This window comes from Mchenga conophoros, linkage group LG3, assembly GCF_057382185.1.
Source record: "Mchenga conophoros isolate Kocher_MC1m ecotype Shallow Benthic linkage group LG3, M_conophoros_male_GT1.1, whole genome shotgun sequence".
In the NCBI taxonomy this organism is placed as follows: domain Eukaryota; kingdom Metazoa; phylum Chordata; class Actinopteri; order Cichliformes; family Cichlidae; genus Mchenga; species Mchenga conophoros.
Window position 1 is genome coordinate 54,674,432 of NC_140528.1, and position 15,027 is coordinate 54,689,458.

Consider the following 15,027-nt stretch of genomic DNA (forward strand, 5'->3'; position numbering starts at 1 on the left):
CATTATTGCTCAGTCTGCAATATCTTTCCCAGAACAAACACCAATTGCAAATAACATACTAAAAATAAACCTGAAAAATCTCTTTAGAACAGCGTACTATGTTGCAAAGAGTGAACTACCACTGGCAAAATTTAGCAGTCTTTGCAAACTTTAAAAAAAAGCAAATGTCGATCTTGGTTCCACTTGCCTCTTACCTGTGATTTCAGTGGAAATTTCAAATTCAGGATCTGACACAGACTGATTCATGTCCTACACAGTTCTTACAAGTTTATAGAAATTTCTGTTCAATTAGAACCAAGTATTTGAGTTGATGATTGTAATTTTTATACAATGTTGTAATTTGTGTTTCAACAATTTTTTGATTGTTTTGGTTCCGTTACAATATTATACATTAAAGTATAATATTGTAAAGGAAACAAAAAATGAAACAAAACATCAATCAAAAAATTGCTCGCTTTTTTATTCGGGCTACTTAAATTTATTTTGGGCTACCAAAAACTGAAGAGTCCCTGCCCGAAGGTCTACCAGGGATTTTGAAATTTTGCGAGCCCTGAACGTGCATCACTAAAGGAGAGAAAACTTTAATACAAGCCAGGTCTGTGGAGTGTGGGCTTATCATAAGTGAAGGACAAAGTGAAGGACAAGTGGTTGTTTTTCTCAATCAGTAGAATTCATATTGTCAGTATTTGTTGTAAATGCTGCCTTTTATGAATGCATTTAAAATGTGTTGTGGGATTGTGTAGTGTGGCTGTTACCGTGGGTTCTCCCACCTAACTAGCTTGGAATGAAAATAAAGGAAAACGGTGGCTGTGGGGATACGTTGGATAACGACAGTCATGCCACTGAGTTAAGTCGGATTGCGCAAAATCCGTGCAGCAGTGAGATATGAGGCGAGACCATAATCCACCAGTCCAGCCACAAGGAGGCAAAAAAGGCAAGGCAATGTATGCAGCTACCGAGGAGCACCGCAACCTCCTGCAGGCCCGCTTACAAACTACCACCACAAGTCGACAAACAGCGGCTGTAAGGAAAAGCTGATCGCTTACAGGTTTGTTTGGGTTTTTTTTTTTTTTACAACAACTCGGGGTACATACCGTGCTTTATATGTGTGGAATCCGTTTGTTCTGATGTGCTCAAATGAATCCTCACGAAGAACTTCTTGCAATCTACAGCGTTGCTAACGGAAAGGAAACGCTAACCACGTGACCCACCGCAACGTGTTCCGTTTCAATGGTCTGCCTTCAAAATAAAAGCACGAAGGGAAACGACAACTTTCAAGATACTGTCGTAATTCCACTAACGCATTCCATGCATCATATTATTATTATTATTATTATTATTATTATTATTATTATTATTATTATCATAAGGAATTAGCACTTGTTTTTCTTTTTTAAAATTTGTTTACTTTTTAGAAAAATACAACTGTGAGTTCTAAATTTTTTATTGAGTGTGTTATTGGAAGTTTCACTACATCTTTCTCTGTGATGGCTTATAGTGGCCGCAGGATAAGTGTACTATAATTAATTTTTCACACGGTGGCGCTATTTCCATAGGAAAACAACTCATATATAAATGTCCTTGATGATGATCTATCATATCTTTTTTTACTACTATAACACAGCCTGAATTTTAATATGTGAAATTACTTTTACACCCCATCACCAATGCTGCACAGATTAATTTTACATTATAAAAATATAATTTATGTTGTGACTGTGAGACATGAGTAAGTTTGCGAAAAGGAAGCATGGGAAAGGGGGGAAATAAGGTATGATTCTCCCTGAAATAAACTTTCTGCCAAATAATTATAATACTAATGCAGTCACAAGTAATAATATCACAAGTTCCCCTTTTATTCATAAAATTTTAATATATTGAATGATGACTGCTTAGTCCTCCGTAAAGATGAAAGCCCCGATGTGCGCAGAGGTTCGGGACCATAAGTCTTATTGTAAACATACCACGGCAGACCCGACGATGTTTCCATCAACATGCTTTTCAGCATCTCTTTATTGACCACTTTTCACACACGGTTGCTGTACGCATACAGCCGGCTGTAGCTTTTCAGCTCACAGCCCGACAACACAACAGCAGAGAGAGCACAGACTTTAAGGCGGCGAGGCGTGATTGCGCCTCAGGTGCGTCCGACTCCCCTGCAGACCACGCCCCGCCACACACATTAACCAGGTAAAATACATATTTAGGCAGAATTTTGGAAACATCTAGTTTTTTTAGAAGCATAGTGCTTTTTTTCCAATTACTTTTTAAAAGTCAGGTCAAGGCTCCAAAAGCCCAAAGGCGAAATGAGGGTGGCAGCTCACAACAGTTTTTGTTTGCTACATGGATTAGTTCAGCTGGGTGTCTTTCCTTTTGTTATATTCCTTTAAGAGTTCAAAATGTGTTAATTACATAAATAAAATGTAATTTTCTCTGTAGCACTTCATGGATTTCATAAGCAACACACCTTAGTTGCTCTGTGGATTATTTTAAAAAGCAGTTAAAAACTTTTCTGTTCAAACAAGCCTTTTGTTGATCTACATATTTTATATTCTTTACATTCTTTACATTTGATCTTTTACATTGTGTACAATGTCTATTGATTGTATTGTTTAATTTAATATTTGTGTACAGCGCTTTGACTGACTGTCTGTGAAAAGCGCTTAATAAATAAACTTTACTTACTTACTTTAGTTGTTCACACAAAGCATAAAGTAAAAGAAACTATATATACAGTGTTATCTTCATTTTAGATTTCAAAAAGTATTTGCGGCTCCCAGTGTTTTTTTTGCGTTGAAACCCCGGTGGCTCTTTGGGTGTTAAAGGTTGCTGACCCTTGGCCTAGGCCATCTGCTACGGTGTTGTCTGCGGGGGCGGCAGCATCTCTGCTGGGGACAGGAAGAGAACAGGCTGATATGGAGGGCCAGCTCTGTTCTAGGATCCCCTCTGGACCCAGTGGAGATGGTGAGTGTTAGGTCTAAACTTGCAGACCTCGCTGTCTCAGTGGCCTGTTACTGTGAAGGAAGCAAGACACTCAGAGCTCCATCGGTTTTTACTTGCAAGGGAAGTCCGGTCAGGTCTAGAGTTGTAAACTTAGCCAACTCTGAATTCGGCCTCCCCTCACAGTCCTTTTATCAACAACAGTAGTTACACAAACATTTCATTTATCATATGACAGTTAAGACACTCACATGTGAACATGTACGTCTGTGATGTGTGTGTGTGACATTTTCTGCTACACCACATATCACTGTGACCTTTCACTGATGTCCCTAGTCACCCCATGTATGGCGTAACCTTTTAACGAACCAGTGTGTAGAAAACAGAGGTGAGCAGTCTTGCTAAAGATCTAATCATCTTGCACAATGACAACCATATTGATCTACAATTCTCTAACAGTGAGTGACAGGAGAATGGAGGCTAAGCTGTCATCCCTGTTGGACAGCATCTCCCAGCCCATGCAGGAGACTCTGACAGCACTGAGCAGCTCCTTCAGTGGCAGGCTCTGGCACCCATGATGTGGGATGGAGAGATTTTGCCGGTCTTTTCTTTCCTACAGCTGTCAGACTCCACAACAAAGACTTCGCAGCTGACCAAACACACAAATCCACACATGTGCAATAACACGAAGTGCAATTCTCTTTTTCTGACTAAATTGTATTTTATTCTGTTTTATTGTGTACAGTATCTTATTCTTATTATCATATATTGCAGTATTTTTTCTAAATTTTCGCTGCTGTAACATTGCACTGTCCAGTTTTGGCTGTAACGAAACAAATTTCCCACGTGTGGAACTAATAACGGTTATCTTATCTTATATAAAAATAATAAAATTATAGCACACCAGAAAGATAGTCAGGAATTCTGTGTCATCAAAGATGAAAAAACAGGGTGACACAAAACAAAGGTGCGTGAGAAAGAATCATATACTCTGATGAGGGGACTGATTTATTTTAAATAAATGTACCACTGATGGTCTACTTGTCCTGTTTGTGTTTTGGGGTCTTTGTGTCCGGTTGTCTGAGTGCTTTCCCATTCTCATCTCCAGCCCCACACCTACTATGAGAGGAGGTTAAGCAGATGTGTTGTTCTCACAAGGCACTGCTCCACCTCCGCACAGTGTATTTACATCTCAGTGCCTTCAACCAGCCTCAAACAAACTCTGGGCTTTATTTACTGACCTCTAGTGGCAGTAAGGTGACATTGTTTTTTTGAAATTAGATTTTGCCGTTTTCCATTTGGCGTCGTAAACCAAGATTTTGTGTTCTTCTCCGTTAAGCACACTGATTTGCCTTGTAATGAAATGTGGTATGTATAATATTACTGTCTCAATGTTAAAATGCTGGGTTAAAGAGTGAAAACAACGACACAGACACTTAAAATTCTCTTAAGCCTTAAACCTCTCTTATCAAGAGTTCAGCTTTCTCATTTTGAACCTCACAGCTTCTGAGCGAATTTGGTGGTTTGTTCAGCTTCAAACTTGAGCCAGTGAGTCTGGAAAGTGTGAGACACACTCAGGTTGATGGACCCTTTTCTTCTAAAGAAACTGAAGCCAAAGATGTAAATGACAAAAAAAAAAAAAGATTTAATATACTATTAACACCTGTCAGGTACCTCCTGATGACCTGTTAAGTAAATTTATTAATTTTTCAATAACATTTTCACATAAAAGATAAAATAATAACAACATTTTAAAACTGTGCTCTTCACCAGCCTGTACAAACAAAAACAAAACAATTTATGAATGAAGACATATCATTTACAACAAAAGGTACCACACGGTGATTAGTTTAGTTTCTGAAGTAGTAGGATCAAAAACATTGGCTTGTTCTCCACAGTGATGTGTTAAAATAATCAGTAGATCAGGTCCATCAGTCAGAAACGGAGCCTTGAGACATCTGAGATGACGTTTTTGAAGCTCTTTGTCGACATTTCTCATAATATTTCTACAAAAAAACCAGAAAAGTGAGAAACCAAACATTGTTAGGCCAAGAGTGTGATTTTGTGTACTGAATGGTGTGTGCGCATGCGTACCTGCAGGTTGTTGTAGTGTTTCTGGCTGCAGCAGTGGAGTTCCTTGGCGGTCTTCTCATTCAGGTAGAAAACAGAGCAGATGTTACAGAAAAATCCTGATTTTGGGATCACAAACTCCTGACCTGCAGAGGAGTAGAAACAGGAAAATTAGACAAGTGTTAACACAGCATTTGAATCGCGTGCGTGTGTGTTTATGTGTGTGTCTCACCGAGGGGGCTATTGGGGTTGAACTGAGGCAGTCTGAAGTCTGCTACAACACACGGAGACTGAGAGCGAGATCGCTTTGCCTCAGGTCCAACAAGCTCCCTCCTGCGTTTGCCCACAACTGAAAATGGAAAGAGTGACACATTAATCATCAACAAATCTGCTGCAGGAGCCACCGGGTTTATAAAATATTAAATTATAACTTAAGTAATTAAACAAATGATTTTTGATTTATTTGAAAAGGTGAAATGTTTGTCAGCCACTTTATTAGGTACACTTGTTTGACTGCTCATTAATGTAAATCTCTAATCGGCCAATCACATGGCAGCAACTCAGTGATCTAGGTATGTAGACATGGTCAGATGACCTGCTGAAATTCAAACTGAGCATCAGAATGAAGAAGAAAAGTAATTTCGTGGACTTAAATGTGGCATGTTTGCTAATCTTAGCATTTCACTGATGGGATTTTCCCAAAGAAGCATCTCTAGGGTTTACACAAAATCGTCTGAAAGACAAAATGAGCAGCAGTTCACTGGAAGAAAATGCACTTTTGAGTTCAGATGAGAATGTAATAACTCAAATAAACACTTATTACAACCAAGGTATGCAGAGGAGTATCTCTGAACACACAGCACATCCAACATTGAAGCAGATGAGCTGCAACAGCAGAAGACCACACTGGGTTCCACTTTTCTAAGCTAAGAACGTAAAACTGAGGGACCAATTCACACAGGATCAGCAACGCTGTAAAAGAAAAAAAAAGTCTCAATTTCTGCTGTGACATTAGGATGGCAGTGTTAACTGAAAAGACACGACGTCGTACTCTCATCCACAGCGCTTTATTCGTTCCGCCATTTTTCACTCACAACAACACTTCGCGGGCAACAGAACTCTCGCGATAAAACAGAAAATAACAAGTTAACAATCTCCCTCTTTCTTAAAAAAAAAATAAAATAAAAGTATAAACACATCCCTGTAAACATTTGTATACATATATGTATATATTTATATAAACAAAAAAACATTTCAAAAGTGCTTTGCTTTACTTGAAGCATACTATCATTGCACACAATAAACAATGGTACATTTGAATGCAAAGACAACTTTGTAAATAAAGGATTACAGTATCCAGAGTCCTTCATCTAGCGCCTTTAGAAGGGCTAAAGGTGAAACTCCCTTTTTTGTCAGACAATCAGCAAGTTGAGATTTTGAATCTGACCAACAAACCTGTCTGATTTTCTTGGCTTGTATGAGCTCTTTAATGCTGCTCATTTCTAGCCTCAGTCTCTTCTCTGTAACCTGCTTAGTAGACTTGAGTGCATCAAACAAGGAATGATTATCAGTCACACAGATCAAAGGAAGAGCGTTCAGACCAGTGTTACCAGTTGTAAGCTCAGAAAAAAGTGTTGCCAGGAAGACAGCACTGTCTATTCCATCTGACATGGCAAGAGTTTCTCCTGCCAGTGTACTTCTGACCATGCGCCTGATTTTTTTAGACTGCCAGAAGAGAGGACAAAACTTTCCTCCTTTACCCATAAGGACGATTAATGCCCCTCCTTGAGTACCGCCATCAGGAAGGTTGCCAAATGAAGCATCACTGAAAACAATCAATGCCAGATCCTCACTGTTACCCAAGTGCTGAAACTTAAGAGTCACTTTCTCTGCCTTAAGTTTACGGATAACTTTGTTCACTTCATGAATAGACTGTACAGTTGCATCTTTGATATTAGATCCAAGGCTACATGTGTCAAACATAACATCAGGCCTTGTTTGTTTGGCAACCCACAAAATCTGTCCTATTTTTGACCTGAGTTGCTCACGTTCTGTTTCACTTAAGGAAGCCTCCCTCTGTACAGCCCGTGCTGCTTGTAACTGAACCGGTTGTAGGTTGTCAATGTAAAGTTGTTGATGCACCTCTATTACATCATTAACTGTACAAATGTCCATACCAACATAAGAAAAACTGTCATGTTCTTCACGGCCCACAAGGAAGGTAGATTTCAGTACAGGAAGTTGCAAAGTGACTTGAACCAGCCCAAAGGAAATCATCAACATGACATGCAAGCACTCCTGTAACCTCAGATTGTTCATTCTGCCAATAGAACACTGCAGGATCAACCTGTGATATTTTACCACCAGTTTTGAGCATAATGTCTTTGACCTTATTGTACCAATAAAGTGAAGCATCTGCAAGTCCATAAACACACTTTTTCAGTTTCCATAGAACATTGTCCTTGCCAGCTTCAGGTGGGGGACGAAGATGGACGTCTCTTGACAGTTCCATTCCCTGCAAGAAGGCAGATTTAATGTCCATTGAATTTACTCTCCACTTGTTTTGACATATCACAGCTAGCACCAGTCTGAGGGACTCAGACGCACATGTTGGAGAGTCTTTCTGTAGTTCTTTAGTATTTACCTCTTCAAACCCCCGTGCCACAAGTCGAGCCTTTGGGACAACACCATTAGTAGTTTCTTTGAGTGTACAGACCCATCTAGTAGACACACATTTTTGACCCAGGTCTTTCACTTCATCAAACACACCATTACTTTGCCAGCTCTCAATCTCCTGCTGCTTAGCAGAATCAAAGGAAATATCTTTTGTTATGAGTACATCTGCATCTCTGTTTTCAGCTTCAGTGCAAAGACCATCAACAAGTGACATGTCTACAGCTTTCTTTTCACCTTCACTACCATCATGCTCAAGATATTGCACATTGTACCAGTTTTTGTATTGCCCTTTTGCTTTTCCCGCTCTGCCTAGCACTCTGGCTGTGTGTTGAACACCGTTGTCTCTGTTGGTAAAAGCAATCAGCTGTCCTGATCTTAACTTTACATTAGCAGAGACATGATCAGTGGGTGTAGAGGGCTCATTTGCAGTTTGTGTGACAGACATGTTTTCTGTAGTGTGTGTGACAGACATGTTTTCTGTAGTGTTAGTTTCTCTGTCAATAGTGTTAGTTTCTCTGTCAATAGTGATGTCTTCTTCCTCACTAATACTCTGTTCACCATCGGGTGTGTCAGTGTCATCATTTTCAACTGCGTCTTTGTTGTCATTATCAGTAGTACTGTGTGGTTTTTGTTTATCTCCAGTCTGTGAATCCACTTTAGTCAATCTTGACTGGTGTACTCTTACAAGAGTCCCCCCATGTCTTACAAATACAACAGTTCCATCCTGCCCAATAACTACACCTGGACCCTTCCACTCTGTACAGTCGACTCGTTTGTAGTATACTTTATCTCCTGCCTCATATTTGTCATCTGTAGGCCTAAGTTGTTTGCGTAGTGCTCTCCTGATCCTTTCTGAACACTCTGCCTCAGTAAATGCTTTCCTGGAAGCATGTAATGCTGAGATATGTTCAGCTACTCTTGCACTTACAGTTGTGCCCTCTAAGGCAGGTGGCTTATCCATCAACACAGAAGGTTGGTTGGGGTTTTGGCCAAACACAAGTTGATGTGGACTATAACCATGTACATTAAGCATACTGTTTTTGGCCATAAGGGCCCAGTCTAGCGCAGTGTGCCAGTCACATCCACGTTCCTTTTTTACCTTCAGGAGGATTTCTGTAAGTGTCATGTTATGTCTCTCCAGTAGTCCGTTGCTCCAGGGACTATACCCCGCCGTTGTTTTTACCTCAATGTTGAAGTTTTCAGCCATGTCCCGAATGTCTGTGTTGTTGAACTCTCCGCCGTTGTCTGTGTAGAGCCGTCTGGGGGCACCGTGAATGCTTATCCAGGTGTGAATGAAGGAGTTGACGATCTCTGCAGCTTTCTTTGTCTTTACGATGCTGCCGGCACTGAAGCGTGTGAAGTGGTCGATGATGTGAAGGTACCACACATTGGGCTCCAGCTCATGTAGATCCATCGCTACTGTCTCATTATACTCAGAAGCCAGGGGTAGACCAACAGCAGGTCTCGGCTTGGTTTTGCAATATTTCTGACAAATGTCACAGTCACGAACTATCTCTTGTAGAATAACTGCACATTGTTTATCTGTATTGCCAGAGCTTTGGATGAGCCTCAATAACCTCTCTGCAGATGCATGACCAAACTGCTTATGAAGTTTCACAAGGACTTTCTGTTTCTCTTTTGTAGACATTTCAGCAGTTACCATGAGAACTTCATTTTCATTGCAGTTTTCTGTAGTATTTTCATCTCTAATGTCCACGCAATAGTGTCCCGAACTAGTGAGCTCTAGGGGAACAGGCTGCTTGAACATGACAACACTGTCATTCTCCATGTCTAGAACAGTCCCTGCTTTCTTGAGAGACGTTTTGCTCAGTAGTAGTGGAATGTCAACAGGAACTACTTCACTTTCAATGTCACATTTTGTTTGTCCAATTTTGACTGGAAGTTTCACTTTTCTGCTGGAATACACTACAATACCATCCCCAAAGCGAAATGGTCTGGAGCTGGGGGTTTCTGATTGCAACAGCTTGTTTACTTGGCCTTGGCTGAGGTCACGCATGTAACTATCTAGCCACTTCTGACCACAAACTGTACGTGTACATGCAGTATCAATAATGGCTGACCCCAATGCCTCAGTCAGGAAGATTTCAGAGTCTGTCATTGAGGCTTTAGTGTACAAAGTAATGTTACACTCCTCCACTTTCCCATCTTCAGTTAGCTTTACTTGGTCACCATTACGATGAGGACAGTCTTTCGCCCAGTGGTATCAGAATCAGAATCAGAATACTTTATTGATCCCTGGGGGAAATTATTTTTTGTTACAGTGCTCCATTTTAAACCAACATTAAGACAAGACAGACAATACGCTAACTAAGAATAGTACAATATATACATATATATACATACATACATACATAAGTCACTTATAAATAAATATTTGGAAAAGAAACATGTGTAGCTGTAGCAGCAAACAGTGTGTTAAGTGGATGCGTTGTACAGGGAGATGGCCACAGGCAGGAATGATTTCCTGTGTCGTTCAGTGGTGCTTTTCGGTAATCTCAGTCTCTCGCTGAACGTGCTCCTGTGACTGACCAACATGTCATGGAGTGGGTGGGAGGTGTTATCCAACATTGTCTTTATCTTGGACAGCACCCGCCTCTCCGACACCACCTTGAGGGAGTCCAGCTCCATCCCCACAACATTGCTGGCCTTACGGATCAGTTTATTAAGTCTGTTGGCATCTGCGACCCTCAGCCTGCTCCCCCAGCATGCAACAGCATAGAGGATCGCACTGGCCACAACAGACTCATAGAAAATCCTCAGCATTTTCTGGCAGATGTTGAAGGACCTCAGTCGCCTCAAAAAATAGAGACGACTCTGGCCCTTCCTGTAAAGTGCTGTGGTGTTTTTAGCCCAGTCCAGTTTATTGTCAATGTGTACTCCAAGGTATTTATAGTCCTCCACAATGTCAACACTGACCCCATGGATTGAAACAGGGGTCAAGTGTTTCCTGGTCTTCCTGAAGTCCATGATCAGTTCCTTGGTCTTTGCCACGTTGAGCTGCAGATGATTCTGCTCACACCACGTGACAAAGGAGTCGACCACAGCCCGGTACTCTGTCTCATCATCCCTGCTGATGCATCCAACCACCGCAGAGTCATCAGAAAACTTCTGAAGATGGCATGTCTCTGTGCAGTGGCTGAAGTCTGTGGTGTAGAGGGTGAAGAGGAAGGGGGAGAGGACAGTCCCCTGTGGTGCCCCTGTGTTGCTAATCACCTTGTCAGACACACACTGTGGGAGACGTACATATTGTGGTCTTCCTGTCAGGTAATCAACAATCCAGGACACCAGAGAAGCATCCACCTGCATCGCTGCTAACTTATCACCCAGGAGGGTCGGCCTGATGGTGTTGAAAGCACTGGAAAAGTCAAAAAACATGACCCTCACAGTGCTCGCCGGCTGGTCCAGATGGGTGTAGACACGATTGAGCAGGTAGATGATGGCGTCCTCTGTTCCGAGACGAGGCTGATAAGCGAACTGAAGGGGATCCAGATGTGGTCTTACTATGGGTCGCAGCTGGTCCAGGATGAGCCTTTCCAGGGTCTTCATGATGTGGGAGGTCAGTGCCACGGGCCTGTAATCCTGGGGGCCACTGGGACGAGGCGTCTTTGGTACAGGGACGAGGCATGATGTCTTCCACATCACCGGGACCCTCTGCAGACTCAGACTCAGCATAAACAGTTTATGAAAGACTCCACACAGCTGGGGGGCACAGGTCTTGAGGACAAGGGGACTCACTCCGTCTGGTCCAGCAGACTTGCCTGAGTGAAGTCTCCTCATTTGCATCTCAACCTGGTATTGAGTGAAGGTGATGGGTGGGGGAGGGGTGTCAGGAATCTCACAGGAGGCAACATGTGAAGAGAGAGGCTGGCACAGTGGTGTGGCTCTGGATTCCAGGCTGACTACAGGTGAGGTTGTGGGGGTGGGAGCAGACACTGTGGTGTCGAATCTATTGAAAAACAGATTCAACTCGTCGGCTCTATTCTCACCTCCCTCAGCTCCCCTGCTGTTGGTTGGCCTGAATCCAGTGATGGTCTTCATGCCCCTCCACACCTCTCTCATGCTGTTCTGCTGGAGTTTCCACTCCAGCTTCCTCCTGTAATTGTCCTTAGCCTCTCTGATCTTGTCCTTTAGTAACACCTGGATCTTCCTCACCTCCTCTTTGTTGACCCCTCTGAAAGCCCTCTTCTTGTTGGGCTTTCATATATATATATATATATATATATATATATATATATATATATATATATAACATATGTAAGTGCTCTGACAAATAGCACATCTTGTTCGCTTGCCAAACTTGTCAAGTGGGTTGGTACCTTGTAGTGGTTGTCGCTGTCCACTCCGCGACGAAGTACCGTTGTTTCGTTTGTATTTGGGACCTTTTTGTTCCGTAAAGAAAACTGGTTCTTGGTTCAGTTGAATTCCGCTGAAAACTCCGGTTACTTTCCCTCCGAAAATCCGTTTCAGTGCAGACTTCATAGACGCAAACGTTAAGTCCGTGCACGCTGTCAGTGCAAGCTGTCGACTTTTCTCATCAAGACTAGCTGTATCTAGAAGCTTAAATGCTAGCACAGCGTCAGGCAGCGTCATGTTGTACTTTTTCATCCGGTTATAACGCTGTTCAAAGTCTATAATGTAGTCTGCCATGGACACGCTGTGGTTCTTTGCAATGGAGTCAAAACACGAGTAGGCTTCATAAGCGCGGTCTTTCTCTTCTCTCTGAAACACCGCGTCAAGTTTTGCAAGCAGTATTTCCATACCGTCATCTTTGTCCAAATCTTCCACGGGTATCTCCATGGCCATTTCTCTGGCTCTTCCCTCGAGCCCCAGCGCCACCGCGAGTGCCTGTTTCTTTTTATCCAGCTCCGTAACTCGTCTCCAGATATTGACTTCATTCTTCCAGCATTCGTATGGCCTGGCTTCATCAAGCTTTGGTGGTACTTTGTAATTGGAAACCATCCTCTGCTACCAATGTTAACTGAAAAGACACGACGTCGTACTCTCATCCACAGCGCTTTATTCGTTCCGCCATTTTTCACTCACAACAACAACAACCCTCTCGCGGGCAACAGAACTCTCGCGATAAAACAGAAAATAACAAGTTAACAGGCAGGGTCAGAAAGCTTGGATCCATCCTGCTTTGTATCAAAATTTCAGGCGGATGATGGTGTGGGATATATTCTTGGCACACACTGGGGCCCTTAGCACCAACCACAAAACATATTACCACCACCACAAGGTAGTGGAAATGCATCTCAAAGCTATTAGTAGGCTAACAGAAGCAGGCTATACAATTTTTCTTTTAATATTCAGTTTACTGTGTTTTCGCTGTCAGAGTGATGCAGTTTGTTGAGTTAAAGCAGCTCTTTGTACCTTTAATGCCAACCGTGCTCCATCCATCCTTCTCCTCTCCCTCCTCTGTCTCCTTATCAGGACACTTAGACTCTGGCTGCTGTCCAGCAGAGGCAGGTGCAGCATCAGGCTGGGTCTCTGCTTCCTCTTCGGTCCTCTGGCTCTCCGCCTGGCCGTCACCTGGTGGCGCAGATGAGTCTTGGTCCTGTGATAAAGTGGGATTAACAGAAGCTGGAGGCAGTGGTTCTGTTGTTTCCTCCTCTTCCGTCTCTTTTGTGCTCCCTGGTTTCCCTCTAGCAGATTTTCTCACTGTGGGAGGAAAAAAAACATTAATTAAGCTTCATGTCTCAGAGCTCTGACACGACTTTATCCCAGATGCCAGCCACTGGAGAATATATGTACGGATGTTATGCATTTAAAATACAAAATATGAGTAACTGTATTCCATTATAGTTACTCCTTAAATAGGTGATAATTTATTGAAATAAATGGATTAAACTGCCGTATTTTTCTGTTTCATATGTTAGGCCCTCTCTACTTTTGGTACATTGCTGGAAACCCAAACAAAACACACAATGAGAGGGTCTAATGTAAGTGTCCTGTGTATGTGCGTCAGTTACACGACCTGGAGCCAGCACAAGAGATGGAAAGTTGATTCTGAAAGCAGAGCCTTTCAGCGCCGGCAGCGGGAGACTGAATATATGTTTACAGACATGCTGGTAAACCCGTGTGTCTTATTAGTGGAGCTAATGTGGCTGTAATTAAGGAATTTAATTTAAGACGGCACTACGAGACAAAACGTCAGGATAAGCTGAAAAACCTAAATGCAGAGCAGAAACTACAGAAAGTAGAAGAGCTAAAGAAGAATCTGACATTTCAGCAGACTTTTTTCACCAGAGCAAAATCACAAAGTGAAGCTGTTGTGAAAGCAAGTTTTATTGCATCAGAGGAGAAAGGCACATCAGCCCGCTACCACTCTGAAGAGCTGCATGATGGAGGTGTGCAACATCTTGTGTCCAGACAAAACGCAGATTTTGGCAAATGTGAGCCTGAGCAGAAACGTATGTCAAAGTGAAACTGCCCTGGGACAAACTTGTTGGACTTACAACAGATGGAGCGCTGGTGTTGTGCGGTGAAAAAAAGCAGACTAATCAGCAGGATGCTGATGCAGGAGGAGAAATGTACCGGTGAGTTGACAGCATATCACACACCAGGAAAGGCTGTGTGGTAAAGTCCCAAAAATGGAGCATGTAATGATCACCGTAACACAAACCGTAAATTTTATCTGAGCTAAAAGTTTAAATCACCGTCAGTTTCAGTCTTTTATGTGGGAAATAGATTCAGAGTTTGCCGACATTCCTCATCATACAGAGGTCCGCTGGCTGAGTTGGGGAAAAGTTCTCAATAGAGGTTTTGAGCTCAGCAAGGAAACCTGTCAGTTCATGGACATGACATGTATGATGCGGTGAAGGCATTTCAAGTGACTTGCAAAGAAAAGCGTCTGGACTTCTTTAAGTTAAGAGACGTTTCACCTCTCATCCGAGAAGCTTCTTCAGTTCTAAGGTCAAATGGTGGAGAGTCCCAGATATAAACCTAGTGGGAGTATTCCCCCACAGAGGGACAAAAGGACCCCCTGATGATCCTCTAATCGCCTGAGCCAAGGTGTGAAACTGGGCGTGGGCCCCAATCAGCCAGAGTTTCGGGTGAGCTCATTGTGAAACCTGGCCCCACCTTATCATGCGAATTCCTGAGATCAGATGGCCCAGGATGTGAGTGGGCGTTAAGGCGTCTGGGAAGGGATCTCAAAACTGGATTATAGATGGCAGAGAGTTGGTGTCGTAAACCCCCGCCTCTGTTCAAAGATGGTCGCTCACAGTGGACATAGATGGCTTCTTTCACTCCTCTTTCAAACCATTTGTCCTCTCTGTCCAAAATGTGAACATTGGCATCCTCGAAAGAGTGTCCTTT

General features: G+C 42.5%; 1 protein-coding gene across 2 annotated transcripts in view; it reads right to left on the reverse strand.

The window, feature by feature from the left end:
* Nucleotides 1-4,623: 4,623 nt before the first annotated feature.
* Nucleotides 4,624-15,027, reverse strand: part of LOC146579549 (uncharacterized) — a 63,360-nt gene continuing 52,956 nt past the window's right edge. For both annotated transcript variants that reach the window (XM_085263380.1, XM_085263373.1), the window contains 4 exons: nt 13,081-13,368; nt 5,243-5,359; nt 5,035-5,156; nt 4,624-4,946 (listed from right to left, as the gene is read on the reverse strand). In XM_085263380.1, coding sequence (XP_085119506.1) covers nt 4,872-4,946; nt 5,035-5,156; nt 5,243-5,359; nt 13,081-13,368 — 602 coding nt within the window. In that variant the 3' untranslated portion in view covers nt 4,624-4,871. The remainder of the gene's footprint in view (nt 4,947-5,034; nt 5,157-5,242; nt 5,360-13,080; nt 13,369-15,027) is intronic.